The sequence below is a fragment of the Dermochelys coriacea genome, chromosome 3 (assembly GCF_009764565.3).
Source record: "Dermochelys coriacea isolate rDerCor1 chromosome 3, rDerCor1.pri.v4, whole genome shotgun sequence".
In the NCBI taxonomy this organism is placed as follows: Eukaryota; Metazoa; Chordata; order Testudines; family Dermochelyidae; genus Dermochelys; species Dermochelys coriacea.
In genome coordinates, this window is record NC_050070.1 from 197,749,806 (window position 1) to 197,775,009 (window position 25,204).

Sequence of the window (25,204 nt, forward strand, 5' to 3'; positions counted from 1 at the left end):
CCACCCCCCACTGTTCCTCTGATATTCTTGTTAACTGCTGGAATTAGCCTACCTTGCTTGTCACCATGAAAGGTTTTCCTCCTTCCCCCCCCTGCTGTTGGTGATGGCTTATCTTAAGTGATCACTCTCCTTACAGTGTGTATGATAAACCCATTGTTTCATGTTCTCTGTGTGTGTGTATATAAATCTCTCCTCTGTTTTTTCCACCAAATGCATCCGATGAAGTGAGCTGTAGCTCACGAAAGCTTATGCTCTAATAAATTTGTTAGTCTCTAAGGTGCCACAAGTACTCCTTTTCTTTTTGCGAATAACATCAATGGGATACTTATGTGCATACAGAAGAGAGAACACTAAAACTGGGTACAAAACCAATATACAGCATAATTTTCTGAAGCCAGTTTGCTTGCTTGCTTTCTAATTAGAAATTATAACATTGGGGTCACTTTATAAAAGTTAAAAACAAATAGCTCTAAAATGTATTAAAGTCCTCCCCAGTGGGGAGGAATAAAGAATAAAGTAGTAGTCAAAACAGACCACGCTTAATGGAAACTCTGGACTATAGTGTTCTATTTTTTGTGAGCATACTGATGTTGATGCATCAACCATGATGAACTGTCTATCACTGGGAGCTCTGAAGCCTTCTCTGATAAAGATTTTTGGCTGTCACCAGAGTATGGACTAGCAGCTGCTCCAAACCACCTGTACTTGACACTCAAGTTACATAAAAACATGAAACCAATATAGCAGGCTTCTGGTAACAAAAATATAACGCTCTACGGTGACCCAGAATCAACAAGGCTAAAATAAGATATATGGAGGCCTGTTCCTTTTCCAGTAAAACTAGAGACTACAGTATCAAGACTGATTGGCATATAACATCTACTAGTTATATAGTAGACATTTTCCTGAGGCAACAAAGGTCACAGGTGAAAAAGTTGAATGCTATAACTGAAACAACTTAGGTTCCCAATTGATTCATTATTTGCATCTTAAAGAATTTCAGCAGGTAACCTTACCTTCACCTTGATCTTCTTCACACATTGCATGATGTGCTGGGTCATTCTCTTGTGTGGCTTCAGAATCTTTTGAGGAATCTGATAAAAACAACAAACAAAATAACCTTGTAGTTGTTTTCTGGTGGCAAAATCTGAAAACTACTTAGGACACCTGAATTCAGCACTTAAAAATACTAGATTCATATAAATCTGATGGCATTTCTTTTTGTTTAAACATAATATTAAATATAATTTAAAAAAGCATAGCACAGGTGTAAATTGCTCAAATTCATTTCAGAAACTGTACAATTATTAAGTGTTACGTGGTCTTCATTATTGACTTCTAACAAGGAGCTAAAGGTAAAGAAAATATAAGAAAATCAGCGTGGAATCACAAAATTAATTTCTAAAGAGCTAAATAATACAAAGATATGGCCAATAACAGGAAAAATAACCCATCTACTTGATTAACTATATTATCCATTTCTTTGAAATAGCAGTTGTGTAACACTGACAGACCCTTGTCATCAGCGGGCAGGATTGAACCAGGGACCTCTGGAGTTTAGTAAGAGACCCTCTACTGCATGAGCTAAAAAGCATCTGCCTATTAGCTAAGGCTGAAGAGCAGACTTATTAATCTCTCTCTCTAAGTGGTCTCGGTGCCATTAGGTGGGACAGAACACCACATCCAGGAGGTGTGTGGGTTACAGTAGCATTTTTGATGTGTGGATCCCAAAGCACTTTAAAAACATTAACCCCTATTATATCTTAGGTGAAATCCTAGCCCTGTTAAAGTCAATGGTAAAAGTTCTGTTGACATCAGTTGTCCCAGACTTCACTCTTGATGATGATGTTAGTATACTTGCTTAGTACATGAGGAAACTGAGACCCAGGCTAGCTAAGTGGATTGTCCAAAATCGTACACTGAGCCAGTGTCATAAGAACAACTAGACCAGGAGTCTGAACTCCCATTCTTCTGCATTAGCTGCAGACCTCATTAACATACAAATAGAGCATAATGTTAATAAGATATGAAGGAAAATGTTTGGCAATACAGCCCACACCATTACTGTTTCATTTATACTGGTGAAAATAACATTATACAATTATACGATAATATATTGTTCAACTGGGCCTATAAAGTCTATGTTTTTATATTCCACCCATCCCCGAGACATTTGTGGATCATTATCTGCACAGCTTTGCCTTTGACCCTTGCTAGCACTAGCCACAGAGTCAAAGGTGAATGGAAATTTTCCAAATTTTAGGGATAAATACTCCTCTTGAGATGATAATAATGCCAGTGATAACAATAAGAGGGGATGTGTGCATATGTATCAAGAGGAAAACATACCCCAAAGTTGTGCCAGTCAGTAAAACTGTCCCATGCTGACAGATTCCTATAAGGAAACTTAACAAGTAGAGTTATGAGAAAATTTGTTTATATATTAGAGCACCACTTCCACACATTTCCTTCTTCTAAAATAGCACAGAGTGCCACCATAGGACGCTGTTCCTTAAGCCTGCTGAGAACAATTTTTGATGGATAAGTGAGGAAGTCGGGTAGTTAACATCTGATCTAAATTTAATAATCTGCAGAGAAGGTATGCACTGAAAGTGTGTGGCTTTAATTAACTGCAAATAATTCCCCAAGGCAAATATTTAATTACCTGCACAGCTTCTCATTTCATTCATAGAATGATAGTAAGTTTGGAAATAGAATGGAACATGTATAGATTTTTCAAATTATCTTGCTGGTGTAAAATCTGCCCACACTAGCCCTTGTTGAACTTTTTGTTGCTGTTTTAGTTAAACTTAAACTGCTACATAATGATATCTGCTAGACTGCAGTTTGCGATCTCCTTTCATAGTCGGACTGGTAAATTTAATCAAAATATGAGTACTTCACAATTAAAGCATCTCTCCAGTAATTGGGGGTGACAATACAAATCTACATGGAAATTGTCAAAGTTTACACCAAAGTGTAATCGCACTGTATTAAATACTGGCCCCACTAAAGTAAATGACAAAAACGTCAAGAGCACCAGGCTTTCATTCACTGTCACTGTGTTTGTTTATGATCATGACATGTAGAATTATCATCAAAATTGCCATATTCTTTTAGGTTGTGCTTTAATTCAGTGTTCATAAAATGTGTTGTACTGAAAGTGCTCGAGAAGGAAGCCCTCTGCTTACCTACAGAACAGACACGGCCCAGTGCAGTGAATATGGAAGTGGCAATGCAAGCTTCCCCACAGCTATATCAAACTACCACACAAAGCTGCCTCTACCCTTACGAAAAGGTACCACATCTAGGTGTGAGAAAACAGCCTTGCTGACCTATTCAATCGTACATCTGTGCTGAGGACACCAACAAGAGTGCCAGTTAATGCCAGCTGTCATGATGGGGACACCTAGTGGGAGACCACCAAATTTATTTCATATTGGCCTTCAAACAGTCCAAAATGGGTATTGGATTAAAATTAGCGACAGAGGTGAAGGACACTATATGCCATTTACAATCCTCTGAGCAATCCAATCCCATACCTACTGCATTCTTCTTCATACTGCTACACCTGTGACTTCAATCTTGGTTTGACTGGCCCATCTTGCTCCAAGTATGAGGAATGATTCCAATTTCATGTAAAATCAATTCAAGGTATCCAAAGCAACAATTACAAACATTGGTCAATAACAACAAATGGAGTTTTGGAGCCAAATTTATACCTAATGTAAATGGGTGCTGCTCTGTTGTTTTCAGTGGAGTATCAAAACAGTTTACATCAGACCAATATTTGGCCTGCTGTCTAGGGGTGAAAATATAGAGCAAACTAATACCACTAGACTGTCAGTCATGCTGACCTTTATCTTAGGTACCACAGCTAGAGACCCCTATGTTGTTTGGCACAGTTTTCAGATTTTAATATAACATAATTGGCTGTGCATGACTGACTGATGTGAGATTGCTATTATTATACATTTAATTTTTTCATTAAACAGTTTTTCATTTCTGAGTTATAAAAAGCAATATAATAATATAGGAGTCTAAATTATTCTAGATAATCTGTAGTGAAGATTTTGTATTACTTTTCTTTTTTTGCAAAGAAAGTAACATGGACAAGAGTTGCCTAATTGTGAGAGTCAGTCAATGTTATTTCAGCAGGAGAGATCAGATCATACATTGGTATGCAGATTTTGACTTTCAAAATCTTTAAGGTCAAGACCATATCAAAGATTTTTTCCCCCTGAATGTAAATATTACATCAAATATTCAAGTTAAAGGGGCCAAAGATAGATTTACTTTTAGGATTAACACCAATAAAATACAGGAAAGAAGTAAACCCAGATTTATAAAGGAAATCCAGTTTATTGAAAATATATGACAAGAGTAAAAATAGAAGATGTAAAGCACAGGGCATGAAAAGCTGTTCCTAAAATGGATATGAGGACAGATCTTCAGCTCCATTTCAATGGGGCAAAGCAGCCAGAAACTCCGAGTAAGGGAATCCTTAGGCTGCATTCAGATTCTGTAGTGATTCTACATTGTACTCTGGTGATCCCTGGACGTTAAACAAACCCTTTATGGACATGTGTAGCTGAGCATAAATTAGAGCAACCCTGAAGTTGCTCTAATTATGCCAGGAACTGGGACTACCCTGGCTAGCTCCATAATTGTGGAGCCAGGAAGGCGGCATAAAGGCATTGTTGTTTCCCCAGCTACTTAGCTGCACTGAGCATATTTCAGCTGCCACCTCATGATATCCATTTAAACAGTAGTGTGCTCGATTTTAATTACACATATTGGTCACTATTTACCCACCGTTGCCACATAGTGGTGTCTGAGACACTACAGTTTTGTTCCTTAACACAGAATTGAAAAAGCTGTACTGTACTATTTGAATTGTGGGAGAGGGCTGACTTTCTAATGATGACCTCTGTTGGTGGCCAGACACATGCAAATGCAAGTGGACAAATGACAGGCCACTTTCATTTTCCTGAATACAAAGCTCATGGATATTGATGATATGTATTGTGAGAATGGGGGGATCACAGTGTCCCAGTTCTTTTGAGATATTATCTTATACAATATATGGAGCTCTCCTTACACCACAACCCTCTTTCCTGACAATCTTCTTTCCTCCACACTTCCTTCTTGCTGATATTGTCTTCCCAACCTTCTTTAACCCTTGTACTAAGGCTGCCCAGCAAATAACTGCCAACAATTCAATGTTACAGCATAATGCTGCAGCAGAATGTCATGCTGTACCATGATGACATCATGACAGATCACAGCACCCTAAACATCAGAAGAGGAAGAAATGATTAGCTAACTGAGTGATTAAAAGATTCATTTCTCTTTTCCTATTTGTGGTTCATTTGGGATTTTTTTATATTACTAAAGGCAAGAAAATAGAGGCTGTCCTGCAAGCTTCATGCTCTTGCCGGTCTCTATTATAGCCCTTCAGCACACTTTTGTCCTGTTCTAAGGGATTCTGAGCACCCTGGAGATGCACTTATGTACCTGCTTCATTTCAATCACAGGAACACTTAGTAGTATGGGACTACTCACACTGTTAAAGTTAAGCAGGTGCTTAAGTGCTTTGCTGGATCAAAGTCAGAGCACTTAGCACCTTGTAGGATCGAGTCCCTTGTCCACTCTACCCTTCTTTTACTCTGAGTCTTTCTGTTTGCTCTTCCTGCTTTGCTTTATGTTACTGCATGACCTTTCTCTTTAGATACGTAGGCCTGTATATATACACACCGCCCTGGGAGTGTAAAGGACCCTTAATGGGGCATGCAAATGTCATTTGTGCCCACTTTCTCAGAGGTCCATTTAAATGGCCAGAGATGTGAGAAGGAACTTTACTGTAAATGAGAATCAGGCCCTCAGTCTTCATTTTAAAATCAAACCACTAGCAGCAATTTCCAATAGTGATTAACTCAGGATCTGCAACTACAACATTTAATGTTTTTAAAAAACAGAAACCTAACCCAGGGTCACTTATAGGACTCTATTATGTTTTTTTGTTTTTGATTTTAAAAGATTTTTTTTTTGTAAGAGCAAGAGTGGCTTTGTGATATTTCAAACAGCAGCAATGTGATTGTCTCTGTCTTTTAATATAGCCAGTCCTCTTCCCACTTGTGCTAATGAGAATAGTTTTGATTTAATCTTTTATTACATTAGTGGCTACACCTAATAGCTGATACCTCACCACAGAGATTGCAAGGTTCAGACTAATAGATCATAGATGTGAATAAACCACATGTATGATTTATGAACTTTTAGAACACTGCCTATTTGTGAGATACAGCCCCAGGGGAGGTACATGGATTGTAATAAACTATCACCACTATTCTTACTGCACATAGATATACATTACTTTATCTTAACACTGTACAAAAGAGCATTCTTTCCATCTCAGACTATATAAGGCAACATTGCTCAAACATAAAATTTGCAAACATTCAGGAAGAGGGGGAAAGGTAAGAGCTGAATGTTAAGTGCTTTTAATGATCTTTTAAGATTCATTTCCCCAGCTATTCATTGCACGGCTTATTTACTTGTCATTTCTAATGTGCAACACATCTGGTTCTTGCATACACTCTGGATATATCACCATGTTTTAGAAGACTAAAGAGTGAAAAAGCAGGCCATTATAAATGAAAAAGGTTCACTGCATTTTATTTTTAAGTGTGATCCTGCGAAAAATGACTGGAATATTTCTAGAGTGAAAGAAATCAAGCAGGCATCCAAAATTACAGGTAATGGTGTGCATGGAAGCTGGCACATGATTAGGGTATTCTTGTGCCTCATAAATTGAGAAAAATGTGTTAAAATGGAATACTATAAAATGGTGATTTATGAGAATTTAGGGAGATATTCTTGAGCTTTGACTTTAAAATGTTATTTTTATATCTGCCAAGATTTCATTTTAATCCATCTTTATGGAGTCTAATCATTCTAGACTGGAATGGAGGGAAATTTCCTCTTAACAACGCAGGGAGTTTCCAAGAGGAAAGACAATTTCCTGCTTGAACAGAATCAGAGTGCAGACCATAATTAATTATTTATATTGTGGTAGCATCTAGAGGCTCCATTTGGGATCAGAGCTATGCACAATGCTAGGCCCTGTACAAAAACAAAGCGAGAGATGGTTGCCTACCCTAAAGAGCTTGCAATATTATTAAAACAAGATGCAGCCAACAGGTACACTACAACCAGATGGAATGGGAAAGGGAGGCTAATGGAATCATGTTTTCATAGGCCAGATATGATTACTGCTAAATGGTTTCCAGTCAGTGAGTATTTAAAAAATTAATAAGATACATAAATAAAACAATAAAATAGATAAGTGCCAGGAATTCCTACTGCCCATGCTAGTGATTAGCACCATAGAAGGCCTTTGTGATGATGGCAGCAATTAGTTTAGTTAAGGCCCTAGTGCCCATGCTAGTGATTAGCATCACAAAAAGTCCTAGTTGCCAAGCTGCTGATTAGTATAGTGGAAGGTCCTACTGACCATGGTAGCAGCTGGTACCATAGAAGGCCCTACTGACTATGTGAGTGATTAGCACAGTAAAAGGCCCTACTGGTCATGCTTCTGATTATCACATTAAAAAGTCCTAGAGGCCGTGCTAGTGATTAGTACAGGAAAAGGCCCTAGTGGCCACTTTATCAATTAGTGCCATAGAAGGCCTGTAGTGGGGTTAATGGTAATAGACAGAAGGAAGAGGAGAGTCTTTTCTGGTGACAGGCAGTCAGGTTGATAGGACCCTCAGGTAGCATCCAGGACTGTGAATGGTGGAGCCATGACCAATACAGAAAACAAGCCCAACTACAAAGCAGGGAGAACAGAGGGGAAAAGGAGGCAAAAACGCCTGGGATAGCAGAGGGGCAAGAACCCCATGCAAGGCAGCCTCTGAGAAACCCATAAGGGGACAAAAGGAGACTGTAAGCCCCGGAATTGAAGGGCTGATTGACTCAATTTAAGTTAATAATGTATGGACTGGACTAATTGCAGACAAATTGAAAGAGACTAGTTAGGAAAAAGCTGAGACCCCCTAGAGAGACTGCACCAAGAATAGTTGACAAGGCCTTATTGATCATGCTAGTGATTAGTACTGTGGAAGGCCTTAAGAGCCAAAATAGCAATTAGCACTGTTGAAGGCCATACTGGCATCACAAGTGATAAGCACCATGGAAGACCCTAGTGGCCACATGAGTGATTAGCACCATGGAAGGACCTACTGGCCATGTGTAGGTCTGATTTCACATAAGTAACTTGCCTCAGCAGTTCTTAGTGGGCATAAACGGGAATGTGAATGGAAGGTTAAGTTGTAAATAGCTTGACCAACATTATGCTGGCGTCAAGATGTCTGTGGTAGCTAAGATAAACAACAACACCTTGATGCTAGAGACTATGGACAAGATAAAACTGGAATGTAAACATCAGGTTCCATGTGAACAGCACATAGACAGAGCATGTTGTACAGGGATTGACTCCTACAAAGTAACCAAGCCAATCCAAAAACAGGCAGTGTCATGTATAACAAATTCAATGTCATGTGTAAATGTATATAAAGGAAGAGGCTATCTGTGTAACTTTGGATATTTTTAGAAATACAGAAGGTTCATTATTTACATTATTGCATATTCTGCAATGGAGAGTCAGAGAAGGGACACAGAGGGGGTAGGGGGTAACACGGTCAGATTGACTGGGCAGGAAGATTATTTAGGCAGCACATTTTACATGGATCAAGGATTGGTACCAACAAAAACAGGTAAGAGGAGGTTGCAGTAGTTGAGATGGATAAAGATCCAGGTGTGAGTTTTAGCTGTGCGGACAGAGAGAAAAGGCCAGATCTTGGAGATTTTACGGAGGATAGAGTGACAGGATCTGGACACAGCCTGGACACACTGAGCTGGGGAGAGGGCAGATTCAAAGACAAAGTAAATAATGAACCTTCTGTATTTCTAAAAATGAGAGGTACGAGGGGCACTATGAAAAGAAACATTTGGCATGCTGGTGATGACTGGGGATCCAGACTGGTTCATGCTCGCAAATGTGGCTTCCTAGAAATCTGTATACATATCAAAGAGAAAATATGACCATTGCAACTGGAACACATGGTTACAGGTATCGTTAAGGCTGTTGAAACTTTTCCATCTAAAAGGTTTTTTTTCGTATACCAGAAAATGTTCCAGGCCTGCCCATGGGTGAAATTTCAAAAAAATCAATGGTAGCTGCTGGCTTCTTTGCGCTTTTGAAAATTAGGTCACTCATTTAGGTGCCTAAATATGGACTTAGAAGACTAACTTTAGGCACCTAGTTTTTTAAAACCTTGGCTTTTGATTCCGGTTTTTTTCACTCACTTACTGACATGTAATTTATACCAGCTTACACAACTCCTCTGAATTTGGACCATTTAAATCTTTTAGTGACTTGTTTATCTTGGGTTGATTCTTGAGTCTTTAGGACACCAGGACTCTTCCCATGGTGAGAACTACAACTGATCAAACAGGACCTTTAAGATCCATGAGCATTTACATATCGCCGGGATGCTTACAGTTCTCTTTATTACATGAACTGAGTTTGTTAGACTCATAGAATCATAGAGCTGGAAAGGCCTTGAGAAGCCATCAAGTCCAGTCCTCTCCCTCTGGCAGGACTAAGTGAACCTAGACCATCCCTGACAGATGTTTGTCCAACCTGTTTTTAAAAACCTCCAATAATGGGTTTCCACAATTTCCTTTGGATACCTATTCCAGATCTTAATTATCCTTAGAGTTGGAAAGTTTGTTCCTGTGATCTAGCCTAAGTCTCCCTTGATGAAGATTAAGCCCATTACTCCTTATCCTACCTTCAGTGGACATGGAGAACAATTGATCACCATCCTCTTTATAATAGCCCTTAACATATTTGAAGACTATTATTAGGCCTTCAGCCTTCTTTTCTCAAGACTAAACATGCCCAGGTTTTCTAACCTTTCCTCAAAGGTCATGTTTTCTAGACCTTTAATCATTTTTGTTGCTCTCCTCTGGATTCTCTCCAGTTTGTCCACATTCCTAAAGTGTGGTACAAATAATTGGACACACAATTCCAGCTGAGGCCTCACCAGTGCCGATTAGAGCAGGACAATTACCTCCAGTGTCTAACACAGGATTCCCCAAAACATATTCCTAATTCCAGTATTACAGAGAAAAAACATCCTCTGGCTGGCTGACATTTTAACTGAAATTCAATGAATGCAGAAAAATAGTAACATGCTTTATATGGTTTATAGTTCCCAAAGGAACACAGACTTCCATGAACACCTGGAAATACATTAATTGATATTTTATTTTAAAAATTAATTAACATATGATTTAATTTAGTTGACCTTCAAATGTAAATTCAGTTCTTATTAAGTGCTAATGAATTAAAATTGATACAGTATGTACAGAAACTCTGATAGAGTTACATAACACTCCTTAGTTAGGCCTACGGCTTCATTTTTGTTTCTGCTGCAACACAAAACCACTGTTAAATCAGGGCACAGGGGAATTGATGGGGCAAGTGACTTGTAATGGGATACAGAAACTCAAAGTCAGAGATTCAAAACCAGCGTAAGCCAATATCAGAGGAAAATCATTATTACATAATGGCTGTTTAGTGGCCTATTTATAATGAGTTGGCAGTCCTGATACAATTCTGAATGGGCAGGCATAACAGACTGTGTGCAGTCTGTCTTACAGGTATTTTATCTGCTTTATGAGCACTAATCATTCTGACCACCGTGTTCTGTGTTTATAAATAAAGTGTCTCTAAACTGAGATATACTACCTATAAAGAACCTACTTCAATGTGCATGTTAGTAATGAAGCACTACCAAAGGTGTTGCATAGAACTGCTACCCTACAAAGAATGAGCTAGTAGCTATTCATGAAGGACTTTAAAGATAAAACAGCAACACTTCTTTGTGGTGTTATCTATATTTGAAACTATGATTCAGTGAGACAAGGCAATGTTCCTGATACTATGATGATGTAAACAGAGAGCCGGCACAGACTGCAGTAGGAGGATACTTCCAGAGAACAATTCCTAACGTCCACGTATGCTTGTCAGAGGAAGAAAGACCATTAGCGGAACTGGATATCTAAAACTGAATATGTCTTGTTTTACTGTTGAGGAGAGGCAGGATACCAAGGATGCATCTGTTTAAAGACCACAGGAAAAGAGAATGTCCCACATGGACCTCCCTTTTTGGAGAATTTTCCTCTAAAGAAAGTAACCTCCTTTAACCTGTATCTCTCTTATGTGGGGAAGGGAAGAGATATTCTTTCACAATGATATATGCAAGGAGGTCTTAAAGTAGACTATAAGAGCCTTCCAAAGATGCCTACTGCACAGTTCAGATATGCAAGTCCTATTAAAATCCTTTAATATTTGTTTCTCTCTTTTCTGTAAAATCACCAATAAAAACTGAGAGAGAGGGCCCAAGTAAGGCTTTAATTCCAACTTCTCAAAACTTGCCACCACCTTCTGGCACCAATTGGCATTCTTGTTCTCAATCTGAGGCGATGCTAAGGACTAAGGCTCCAGTTCAGGAAAGCACTTACACATGTGCTTACATCCATCCCTATTTAAGACAGAACGTAGGGATGTGTTTCAAACCCACTGAAGTCAGTGGGACATAAGCCTGTGCTCAAGTTAAGCATCTGCTTAAGTACTGTCCTGAATAGGGAATGTGTTCTTGAATCGAAGCCTGAGTTGGCATGGGAAATGAACTACTCTTTTGCTTCTAGTGATGGGCCCTATAGAAAAGGGTGGATTCATACATAAGAAAATTAAGAAAAGCTAGAGCATAGACTGCAACAAAGCTCTCAGTCATTATCTGTCCAGGGCTATCAATATGGCACATTTCTTAAGCATTAAGTTACATTCAGATTTATGAAACAATATATATTTACATATATCAAAACAATAAATAAAGAAACGATTCAATTTATTTCTCATTTTTCTGATTCCCACAGTGTGTTAACAATTTAGTAGAGAAAAGAGAACTGCTTACAACTGGAATTATGATACCTGTTCTATTATGGAATTGCTATCAACAAATGTAACATATTGAAAGACGCTTTTATATTTTCATAGAATGGGGATAGTAGATGTGCTAATCTCAGTAGTTCATCAGTGATTCAAGCTGTGCACATCTATCTCTTTGAAGCTGTGTGGCTTGGAATGTATTTGCCACATACCTTCCTTCAAATTTATAAGGTGAAAGAACTGGAAAAATACAATTTCTTAAAATATTTTACGTTCAGTTACCTGAAGATAAATTATAAAGTTTTATAAGTCCAGGATCTGGCAGGTTTTGGTTAACTCAGTATGCAAATCGTTTGAAGGCTGTTTTTAAAAATGCCAGGATTTCATAGAGATGCCATTTTCCTGTCTGCTAATAAGCTTTTTGAAAGTTATTATTTTTAAACTGACTAAAATCAGCATATAGAAATTTGGAGTGTCTGAGTAGAATTAAAAGGCCTTGATCCTGCAAAGGGTTCTGGGGGTAGGGGACAGTGATCTACCCATGCAAAGCCAAGTTACAGGATCAGGGCCTTGATTCTATTTAAAAATATATGTGAAAAGCAGCTCATCCTTCATTCTGTGTTTCTCCTGCAATGGCTGTTATTTCACAAATATCTCAAATGGCATGGAGAGCATCACTTCTTTTCCCCCCAAGAGATGTCTGTGATGATATCTGTTGTAAGTGAAATGCAACCTACCCTCTGAGCACTGGTTTTCCCAGATAAGGGTAGAGGAACTGATTTGAATTTATTTCATTTTAGAATGCATTTATCTGTCAGTTCTAACTCCTTACATATATTTAGGATTGGCAGAAAGCAATTTTTATTTTTTATAATTTGCACAGATAATCTTGATGTTCACTTTTAAGCTTTTTTTTCTGTTTGTATCAATTTATATGATCACAGTTGTGGAAAATTAGGGGGGGAGGTCAGACAATTCTTTAATGACAATAGACACTGAAATTCATAAAGTTTAAGCTTTATCTTTAAAGTTAAAACACAAATTGTCAACATCATGTGTCAAAATACACAAAGTAAATGTCCATAAATAAAACTTTAAGTTCTCAAGTAGCATTTTATTATTTTGACTGTCTGTAAATTTTTATCATCATCAACTCCTTCCAAGCCTACCTATATTGTATGGTTAATGGTTTGGAATCTTAATTACATTTTTAAATTCAATATATATATTTAAAATTATGGCCATTTATTTTAGGTCTTCAGAAGTTTTGGTCCAATGCTCTCTCTAACCATGCATTCTGTCTCATGGGAGTTACCTCCCAGTTCTTCTATTCAAGGGTATGCTTTGCCTCCCTCCTTCTCCAACTGGCAGGGTGGCTGGCTACCAAAGGCTAGGGAAGCATCCAAACACGAATCGTCAGCATGATCCACAGGCGTGATGGGATCACGGTTTCTCTATGAGCTCCTCTAAGATTTCTCCATAGTAGGTCCCCTAATAAAAGGGGAAGACATGTACTTTGTCAGCACTGAATTGCGTCAGGCTGGGACTGCTGGAGAACAATGCTGTGGTGAGCTGCAGAGAAGGTGGGAGGAATTTGGAGACTATGCCTCATCACCCCGGACCAAATCTACAGATTAGTGCTCCCACGTGCTCCACTTCAGTCAGAGAGACTATCTGAGCACTAGTATTTTTGGAATAACAGTCTTTAAAAAAACTACTTGCTGTTCCTCCTCAGGTTGAACCAACTCTAAACACCAGAAAGGTTGAAAGGTAACTTACACAAATCAGTGCCAGGCATTTGAATGTCTCTGAAACAGTGTAATACAAAATCCTACAGTCTAAGAATAACCCCACAGTACGCACTGGTGCTGTATGGGATTTTTAAAGGCACATATGCACCAAAAATATACTATGATTATAACATAGTATAAAATGGTCTTTTCTCTACAGCATATACACATAGGGCTTGATTTTCAGTCACTGTAAGGACCTTTAACATTGTTCTTCCATAACAATGGAGTCACGAGAGAGAGAGAGAGAAACTGTTCCCTGGCCCTGAGAATACCCTCTGCACAAAGGGCCTCCCTGATTGGTGCAGGGCTGGCAGTAAGGGTTCTACGCTGGGGTAGGCAGAAGATAGGGGTATGGCCAGACTGTGCTGCAATATGTCTATTCTTGGCCATGGAAGCAGAGCATGGGCTGCTTTAACTTACACCGTGGGCCAGGCAGACTGCATTGCCCCACAATATGGAGAATGCAAAGGTGGCTTTATGCTATCTTTGCTCTACCCCATCCAACCCTGTACCATGCTCATAGATGGATTAACTAGGAATCTGGTCCTTAGAATTTGTGTGTGAGATGCCACAGTACCGTAATACATTTCTTTGCGTGATGCCAGATTTTAAGCACAATTTCCTAACTTCAGTTACTCTATCAACATGAAGCCGATAAACTAACTTTTCCATTCATATTGTCCTCAGTGAGAAAATCCTTTCCCTGTTTCCAGATAAGAGTACATTAACAGTATGGGTAAAGTTAGAAGAATAGTTACACATAAAGATGATAGGTAATTTCTATGGAAAATAAATCAGTATTCATTCACTTCACAACTTAACAAGTACCCAGAAGGTTCAAAATCAGGAGCAAGGATGCAAAGTAATATCTAAATTTCAAGATCTCCATTAAGACCCAAGAAAACAAAAATAAATAAATAAATAAAATCCTCCCACTGATGATATTGACTATAATAAACATTTCCAGAAGAGATGTTATAGACGTGGCCCTCATAAATAGGTCATATATTGGTAAAGAGGAGGCATAAATGAAGGTTAATCACCAACCATGCTTAGAATGAACTCTCACTATTTCTGAATGCTGTTAGCCTTGCTGTGACCTTAATCTAGGAGGATTTCAATGTCAAGCACAAATATTCTGGCCAGGTTTTTAAAAAACATCTATATGGCGTTTCTATCAGCCAGTTGAGAGAGCAGGAAAATCACCCTAAACTGAGCGTTGAACCCATAATCAGGTAAAGACTGTGGGCTCCTTAATATGCTATTTTGAAACAAAAGAGTGAGATTTCACAAGCACTTCCTCACACTATCAAAAAAAAAAAAAGAGAGAGAGATAGAGAGAGAGTAGGGTGGTGGCATTGAATTGAACATTAACTTAAAATAAATAAGTTAATAATTATGTTATCTCAGTAAAATGCATTAAAATTCTCTAGCAGTCTTACTTGAAGGCTGCACTGATGGACGATATTTATGATAGATAACATAACTCCTGTTTTGAATTACCAGCTGCAAAGGTTTTATAAATCACTATGTTGTTTTTTTTTTACACATACCAAAAAGAATTCTAAGACAATCTAGACTAGCATGAGTAATTAATGGTGTGATACCATAGAAAGGATCAAGAACTGTATGTCTGTGTGTCGGTCTCCTATCTATAAATGAAACAACAAAACAGGAAAATCCCAGCTTGAAACATTAAGTCGCCTCTCTGTCTTGTTTCCTAAACTCTCTGTCATTTGGCCCCGTGACACTTTTAAATATTTATCACAATCTAAATGATCTGAGTGCCCAGAACAATCTGCACAAGATAAACATTACTTTCTCTCTCTCAATTATGACTTCATCTCCTTCTGCCTCCCCATGATGTGTTTATAGTTACTGTTTTTATCTTTTTTTCTATCAGGACAGAACTAATTAGGGACTTGATACTTCAAAGATTTATGCATGCACTTAATTTTATGCACAAGTCATCCTACTGAGATCAGGTCTGGGGTCTATACCTGATGTTTCAAGCATGGCATTGTTATATTAACTCCATAATGCTGAGAACTAAGATTTCATGGCACCTCTCATCCTGGCACAATAGCAGTTGCCAAGCATTGCATTAGAAAGTCTTTTTAAAATTAAAATCTAAGTTTGTAGCTGATTTCTGATTTTTTAAGTCTCAGTCTGGCTTCTTCCAGACATAAAGGAAAATATGGCCCTGAGAAGTATCTTCTTGGGATTGAGTAGTTTGAGATGCATCTTGCAATCTGTACCTTTATCCTCGCACAGCTCTACTCCTTCTTCTGATGGTGGGCTGGGTACAGCTGTCAGTTTTGCCTCATCTGTACAAATGGAGGAAGCGAAAGAGAAATAGTGGTTATTTATTAGATAATAGGATGGGTGGACTGGTACACCTAATGCATCCAGTAGCCTTTGTGGCTAGAAGATAAGTCTGAGGAGTCAGTACATCTGGGTTCTATTTCCTTCTTTTCCATGGGCTTCCATTGGCCTAGTCCTGTTCCCATCAATGGCCATGATAAATTTGGATTAAGCCCTAAATCTCCACTCTGCTTCCCTCCCTGTAAGAAATGGATAATAATAATAATAATATCCACCTCATGGGTAAGTTGTGCTGCAAAATCCTCACTTTGCAAGGACTACAGGGGCCTGATCTTACAAGCACTCTGGACCCAGTCCAGGGAGCATTTAAGCATGTGCATAATACTTCCATATTGAGTAGAGCATTGAAACCTGTACTTTAAGCATGTGTTTGATTCCCACTGACTTCAATGGGACTTAAAACATATGCTTACGTGCTTTCCTGAATTGGGGCCTAAGAGCTTTGGTAGCACCTTGAGGGATCAAGATGTAAATTTTGCAAAATATTTTAATAAGAACCTGGTTAGAGGATTCACATGCAAACAACTCCTCTGGACAATGAAATGTATGGACTACTAGAGCAGAGTGAAATTTTGTCATGCATAGTGGCAATTCAAATGTGTTTATAATGACAATGAATAGTAACTGGGTGAGGAATAATAAGAAGAATGACTCAATATCCTGGTGGTCAGGGAACTAATCTATGATTTGGGAGACCCAAGTTCATGTCCTTGCTCCACTGACCAATTATTTACGAAAAGTGGAACAGCTTCATTTGGGAGAGATTGGCAATGATCAGAATTGAAAGTGCTATGTCACTTTGTAGCCTTTAGCTCAGCAGCTAGAGAACTCACAGGGGATGCAGGAGACCCAGGTTCAATTCAATAGCCCAGGAGCTAGGGCAGTCTTCTGCAACATAGGACACCCAAGTTCAATGTGAATTTGACCTGAGTCTCCCCCCATGAGTTTCCTAACCACTGTGCTAAAGGCTACAAACTGATGTAGTACTTTTTAAGAGTATTAGCTCAGATGTTTAGTGATGATAGTTTAGATTCTTTTGGAATTTTAAAAGTAATATATTTGTGATGTGTTTGTTATTATCCCATGAAAGATCTCCCTTTTGATTTACAAAAGACAGCTGCCTGAGGAGAAGGAATTTTCACACTTGGAAAGCAGTTAAAATGTTGCTCCTTACAAACTTCCTAATAATAAGCATGTTCTTCATAATGATTAGATTTTTTTGTGTGTGCAGCTGACTATATTTTCTACATTTCGCCAGCAAATGTGCATGAAAATAAAGTAACTTCACATGTATATTGCCAAGTAAACAATGGACAGAAATAGAAGTTGTCTTAAAAGTTCCATGCATTATTTTGCCCCCCTGAATAATGCTGAATCCAACAATAACCCTACGATCTGAAAGTTTAGTCATGATACACTGAGTACCAATATTATAAACGACAGTAAAAGAATGAACATCATTGTTTCTGATAAACTAAGTGTAACAGCTTGTAACAGTGACACGTCATAATGGCACTTCTGAAAGAAACAACACCCAAGCAAGCTAAGTAATAATTTTAAAAGGTAAGCATTTTCACAGTTGCTTCCCATGGGAAAGATGAAATGCAGCTCATCGCAATTGAGTTGTTTCATGAGTTAATAAACACAGGAAATATGCATTTCATCAGAAGATATAGCTAAAATATTTGAATGTTGTAGTGAGGCCACTCGGTATTTTTAGAAGGTAATTTATCTAGGTTGAGCAGAAACCTCTGGAGTTTGGACTGCTTTGAACTAAAGCAAAGCACTATTTTGTAAAGTTAAAAGATGAATACTGAACTAATGGTTCATCAGGCAAAGGTTATGCAGAATTTTCAAAGCATCTACATGCTGGTACTGCAACTCGCTACAACACAAAAGACCCAAAATTCAGTGATCTCATGACTCTTGCCCTTTGGCTGCTTAAGTCTATGAGCACTGCAGAGGTGAAGCTATTAAGTGTAGGAAAGGAAGTGTGATTGGTGACTTGCTTTGTTCTAAATCTCTTGTATGATACTGTAGTCTGCAAGGAAGCTGCTTACCCTGGTGAGTCCAGAGCTTAGAGGGCTGGCTCCAAGGCCCATTGAAGTCAATGGGAGTCTTTCCATTGCCTTCAATAGGCTCTGGATCAGGCCCTTGAAGAACATGAGTTAGTGCACGTGTGTTTTTGTTGTGGTAAGATTAAAGAAAGTAAGAACAGGGAGAAGAGGTAAATGGATGAAACCTGATAAATTGCGAGCATCCAAGAATGACTTCAGTTTAACAGAGAATGGAATAAAACTAGAGTAGAATGCAGAGGAGAACAGGCAAAGCCTTTCAGACACAGCGTTTCCTCTACAGGGTGGAGCAAAGGGGGGAAAGAAATTTATCGCAACACAAATTTCTCTCTTCACAAGGAGCCACAATGCAGTCAACAGACCAGATGACTCAGTAACGTAGGCAGGCTACCTTGTGGCCTCACTCCGCTGCATTTATTGACTGGCGGTCTCCATCTACTAAGTAATAATAAAAGCTTTCAGAGCTGATTGAAAAGTTCTAAGCAGAGAAGTTTCATGCTACCTGAATTCAGTATGTGTAGGCAACACACTGGTCCAGTATATTAGTACAACATTAAAAAAAATAAGAAAAGCACTTTACTGTGTAGCAGTGGGTTGGAAATCCAAAGGAATAAAGGTATTTATAGGGGTTTTGACTTATCAACTTATCACATCAGTTATTTTGAAAACTGCTCAATTCTGGTTGTCATTTCTGTTTGCTGGATACATTTGGAACAGAGTACCATTTTATTTTAAAATATCCAATTCATAACTTGTAACAATACATTTATAAACATACCATCTGCAAATCTAGTACTTTTCCACCAAATGCATCCGATGAAGTGAGCTGTAGCTCACGAAAGCTTATGCTCTAATAAATTTGTTAGTCTCTAAGGTGCCACCGGTACTCCTTTTCTTTTTGCGAATACAGACTAACACGGCTGCTACTCTGAAATTTATGAACTCTGACATTCACTTGCAGGTTTTGATTTTCACATGTAAACTCTTTCTGTTTGGATGTAAATCTTAATAATCCAATTTTCTGGGATCAGCAGAGAAATTACTGGAAAAAAAGTTATTACAAACTAAAAGTAGCATTAAAACTTTGAAAGACCAGCTTTAGATCTCTCCCTCATCTCCCCCAACTTATTTTTCTCATTATTCTTTCTTATAGAGTGCTACACTGATGTAAACATGCATGAAAATTATTTTTTTCGATTTAGCGGATTAGCGAGATATATTCCAATTTAAAGTGGGAATGTGGAGCTAGTAATTTAACAGGAAAGTCTGCATTCCTGCACTGCAACAGATTCATTCATAATGAATGGAGCTGTGGTCTCCAATGGGAGAACTGCACAAGCCCTGGGTTAATCTGGTGAAAACGTACAAACATTTTCAGTCAATAGCATTGACTAAGGTTATTGTTCACCAAGGTGGATAAAGCCTGGGAGAGAATGCTTTAAAGAGCTCAGCACAAACCTGCTTCTTGGCTCTGGCCCTCAGTTTCTTCATTACTTTGCTTCTCTTCTCTGCTATTATCATCTATCAAGAAAACCACACAAAATTATTTATGAAGTATCTTTTTATTGGTAACAAGAAGCACTGAAATTAATTGTAACCAATGTAGCATAAACTGTTAATTTATGACAGAGCCCTGTGGTAAAGCAGGGAGAGGTGTGTAGGTAGGGGGAAATTGAAAAATTACAAACATAAATAGTTGCATTTAGGGTTTTCAAACTGTCTGGCAGATTAAAGGTTTTATAGCAAAAGGCAGAATTATTCCACAACCCTGGAAACATCTACATATTCCACAAAGTTTTTTTTGCTTATGGAACATCTACAATGGATGTGTTTATTGGTTGATTATGTTTTGCTTGTTCTGTTAAAAGATTGTTTTTTCCATTTACATTTATATAAGAACTTTGAAGTACCCAAATCTTACACTTGAGCAACCTATTTTAATCAGTGCTATGGCAGGGTGACTGCAGCTTTAATCAGTACTACGTAGGGTGACCATAGCAGGGAGAGAAGTGTCAGAATTTCACTTTCAAATGTAAAGCCTTGAAGAGATTGAATGTGGAGATATTGAAGATACAGAGGATACATTAAAAATGCACAACAAATGATTGAAAGGAATATAAGAGGGAAAATACAAAAGGAAGAATGCAAGGATTTATTGCTCATTTAGACTTTTTTGCATTCATATTCATTCTCTAGTGACCTTCTGGCATCAGTTCCCCCCTCCCCCCAGCTCCTTACTGAAGACAGGTGCCAAACAATGAATTACCACAGGGAAGGGTATACAACAGGGAGAGGCCAGGGACAGAGCACCAAGCTCTCTCAGCCTTATGAGTGAACTGATTAGAAAAGAACCAGGCAGACTGTATTTTCAAAATAGAGAACCTTGTTTTAGACTTGTAATAATCATAAAGACTGCAGTGTAACATACTGCATCAGATGTCGCCAGAGTAGTTATTCTGACAGAGTTAACAACTAGTTATCACATTTAATGAAGAATTGTAGAAACTTGTTTATGAGTGTACAAATAAATAGAAAAGTAATTAATTTCCAGATTGTGGAAAAAGCCTTATAATGATAAACATGAATCCTGCTGTCTCATCCTGCTGTGATCAGACCTCCTACTTGATTTTCACTTTTATAACTTATATACCCTATTGCTTTAGTGCTCCCCATCTTGGGCACCTTACTTTCTCTTAACACATGGGAGTCTGCTGCAGAGAACAGTGGTAGCAGAAATGCATCTTGACTGACAGAATTAAAAACAAAAAACCTTAAAGAGAATGTATTTTTCATAAGCAAATACCATGCAACTTATAATAGCACACTTGATTTAGCTACCATCCATTCAGACATTTTGTTTTCCTAGTCCTTTGGCAGGTATTACATCTTAGAATCCAGTAGGTGGAACTAGTGTAGAAGTATTTTCTTTCTAAGCCATAACTCACAGAGTTACACTCTTAGCCGATCAGATTAACATGTGTTTTACACAGCTTCTGAGACATTTTGGAGCCACATTCTCAACTAGTGTAAATCAATGTAGCTGCACTGACCTCTGTGGAACTACACTGATTTATATCAGCTGAGAAACTAACCAAACCATTAGTTGTTTTGTAACTTTTCATACTGATGTTAACTGGTCTAAATGGACAGCTAGTTCACTAGTGGCCTTCATCCTGTAAAAGTCCTTAGTCCACTGGTGGGCTTCAGCCTGTAAAATCACATTACATGGTTGACCACAAGTATTTGATAACACCAGCATTTTATTTATCATCCAGCTACAAAATGGGAAGCAGACACAAAATAGAAAGTTAACCACACTTGAATTGAAACTTTTTAAAAAAATATGGATTTTGGACTTTGCAAAGCTTGCAGCAAACAGCTAATATGTTCGGCGAGAATCTTTTGCTTAGCATGTAAGAGTTTTCAGGGAGATAAAATTGTTTAGTGCAGGCACTGTGGCATGAGACCATATATTCAAGGTTTGTGGTAAAACAATATTGAAATGGTCACTAGTAAAAGCTGAACAAGAGCACTGTGTAGCTCCAAAGCTTGTCTCTTTCACCAATAGAAGTTAGTCCAATAAAAAATATTACTTCACCTATCTTGTCTCTCTGGGACCAATGCAGCTACAACAATGCTGCAGCCAGTAAAATATGTACAATTATCATTTGCAGCTAATTACCTGTAATGTCTACATGGGAATACTGGAGTACTACTAACTAAGTAAAAAACAAAACTGTAAATGATTTCAATTTGTGACTGTTCGTTTCCTAAATGTGTACTGCATCATGCTTAGTTTTGCACAGTACTTTACATTCAGCAAAAGCAGGTCAGGCTGTAATTGTAACCACTGTGATATTTATTATTGAAAACTATTTCTGTAACTAAATTACTGATGAATGGACAACACTTCCAGCCAACATTTGTTTCTATGTTCAGTAAAAGCAAGTCAAGTACCAATATGGCTATTATTCATTTTGCTAAAATCAGATTGTTTTAATCTTATTTGTTTCCATGTTATTCAGTTTCTTATGAATGCAAATTCTGAGTACATTCATATTAAAAAAGAAAATTGTAAAATAAACTCAGCCTGACTCATCAGTATGTTACTCCAGTTTTAAACTGGTGTAACTCTAGTTGATTTCACTGGAGATATACTGGCTTAAAACTGGAGTAATGTAGATATAAATAAGGTCCTAAACATTAAATTTTTAGGTTTCCGAGTAGCAGCCGTGTTAGTCTGTATTTGCAAAAAGAAAAGGAGGACTTGTGGCACCTTAGAGACTAACAAATTTATTAGAGCATAAGCTTTCGTGAGCTACAGCTCACTTCATTGGATACATTCAGTGGAAAATACAGTGGGGAGATTTATGTACACAGAGAACATGAAACAATGGGTGTTACCATACACACGGTAACGAGAGTGATCAGGTAAGGTGAGCTACTACCATCAGGAGAGCGGGGGTGTGTGTGTGTGTGTGTGTGTGTGTGTGTGTGTGTAAAAAACCTTTTGTAGTGATAATCAAGGTGGGCCATTTCCAGCAGTTGACAAGAACGTCTGAGGAACAGCGGTGGGGGGGGGGGGAAGGGGAGGAATAAACATGGGGAACACCCATTGTTTCATGTTCTCTGTGTATATAAATCTCCCCACTGTATTTTCCACTGAATGCATCCAATGAAGTGAGCTGTAGCTCACGAAAGCTTATGCTCAAATAAATTTGTTAGTCTCTAAGGTGCCACAAGTACTCCTTATTAAATTCTTACTGAATGCAAAGAAAATCAGAAATGTAAGTAAAACTCTGATTTTGTTTTCTTTTTTCAAGCCAGAAAAATGCAAGAGATTTTAAATAAAGGCTTTATTTCTTTCATTCCCCCTCTTCCAGCAAACTCTCTGGATCATGTATCTATCTATAGAATGCAAATTCATCTTACACACAAGGAGCAGTATTCTTAAAGGATGTGTTGTGCCTTCAATGGAGTGGGGCATGTATTTGCTTTAAAAAAAGTGGGAGGGTGGAAAAACTAAAATCCTTTCCCTTGACACTTGAATAAAAATTAGTAATCAAGGGCTTGTCTACACAAAAATTTAGCTCGCAGCATGTTGGGGTGTGACTCTATCCTGCACTAGCCTGCTGGGAACTAACTGTCCATGCAGTTCCTTATCACACTTTGATCTACACCGCTTTGAAACGGGACTAGATTTGCACTAAGGGATTATTAATGTGCATCAGCAGGATCCACATGGACACTTAATGCATGGCAGGCTAGTGTGGGGTAGGCTCACACTCCAGCTTGCCACAAAATAAATGTTTGTGTAGACAGTCTCCAAGAGCGAATAAGTTTCAGAGTAGCAGCTGTGTTAGTCTATATTTGCAAAAAGAAAAGGAGTACTTGTGGCACCTTAGAGACTAACAAATTTATTTGAGCATAAGCTTTCTTGAGCTACAGCTCACTTCATTGGATGCATTCAGTGGAAAATACAGCGGGGAGATTTATTTATTTTCCACTGAATGCATCCGATGAAGTGAGCTGTAGCTCACGAAAGCTTATGCTCAAATAAATTTGTTAGTCTCTAAGGTGCCACAAGTCCTGCTTTTCTCTTTAAGAGTGAATAAGTGTTTCGAAGCTAAATGACATTCAAACTCGGAGGGCCAGATTCTCTCTTATGGTCAAGCTCTGTTTGTCATGGAGAGAGTGGAGTAAATGGATGCTCAGATGCACTTTCTGTTTTAGCTCTCTCTCTCTCTCTCTCTTACTGAGTTGGTGTGTTTGTAACTTTGCTAACTGTGTTAATAAAACTATTACAAATACAGAAGGTTTTTTCCTAAGTGGAAGTGTTGCAACTGTGCATGTCAGGGTTCCCAACTAAACTTTACTTTTAAAAATACTGGGCCTGCTCTTGGACAAGAACCTACTGAACCTCAGAGTGTTAAATGGGAATTTTGAAGTAATCAGCATAATCAATACACAATCAATAGATCAGGCAACAGCATGTAGGGACATGCTGCAGTGAAAGCCAGGCTGCATCTATGCTTGTTACTTTGGATTTTAGCTACAGGTGAAGTGAAAGGCTCCAACCGGGGGGAAAGTGTCAAGAATTTCCTGGGCTGGAGCCTTTCCCCACTGCCTTCCCTCTGCCAGAGCCTTTCACTATGGCAGAGTGTGATGGGGCGTCTGCCCTGCACTGACCCTGACAGGGTTAAAACCCAGCCTTGAGTGCTGCAAGGAAACAGCCAATTAGGACTGTGGCTGCAGCCAATTAGGGCCCAGCCGGCCCATATAAAAGGAAGCTTCAGGCCAGAGCAAGTCAGTCTGCTGCAGGAAGCCCAAGCAAGGACCCGGGTCTCCTAGAGGCCTGCAGACAGGGCCGGTGCAAGGATATTTTGCGCCCTAGGTAAAACTTCCAACTTCCACCCCCACCCTCTTGCATATGGGTTCATTGAGGGGCAAATTCCAATGAGCCTTTATAGCTCTCACTGTACCTGTTACCTCTTGATTATTAAAAATATATTTCTTAATGATCAGTAATGAATACAATCATACAATACAAGGGCAGAGGGGATATTTTATTATTAGGTTATAAATCTTTTTCTCTTATAATATAAATCATACAGGCTGCTAAGAAGGAAGGTCTTGTGTGTGAATCACATGCCTGGGAGCGAGCAGATCCATGTTCTATTCCTAGCTTTTCCTCAGAATTCCTGCAACACACAAATTCTTCTCCCTTGCAAGGCAACTCGGAGGAACATTATTTAAGAGCTAGCTCTTCTAGGACATATCCTTGGGCCAACATGACACTCATATGCCTCATTTTCAATGGAATAGGCACATTGCCTCCCAAGAACTCCAGCAAGCAGGGATAGGGCGTGTGCATGGTACACCATCCCTAGAGGACATGCTACCATATTTGCAACCCACGTGGAGAAAGG

At 38.5% G+C, this 25,204-nt stretch overlaps 1 protein-coding gene across 4 annotated transcripts in view; it reads right to left on the reverse strand.

The window, feature by feature from the left end:
* Positions 1-25,204, reverse strand: part of MACROD2 (mono-ADP ribosylhydrolase 2) — a 1,347,099-nt gene that overhangs the window by 55,026 nt on the left and 1,266,869 nt on the right. For all 4 annotated transcript variants that reach the window (XM_038394327.2, XM_043512065.1, XM_043512066.1 and 1 more), the window contains 3 exons: positions 19,734-19,796; positions 16,074-16,142; positions 1,017-1,094 (listed from right to left, as the gene is read on the reverse strand). In XM_038394327.2, the coding sequence (XP_038250255.1) occupies positions 1,017-1,094; positions 16,074-16,142; positions 19,734-19,796 (210 nt within the window). The remainder of the gene's footprint in view (positions 1-1,016; positions 1,095-16,073; positions 16,143-19,733; positions 19,797-25,204) is intronic.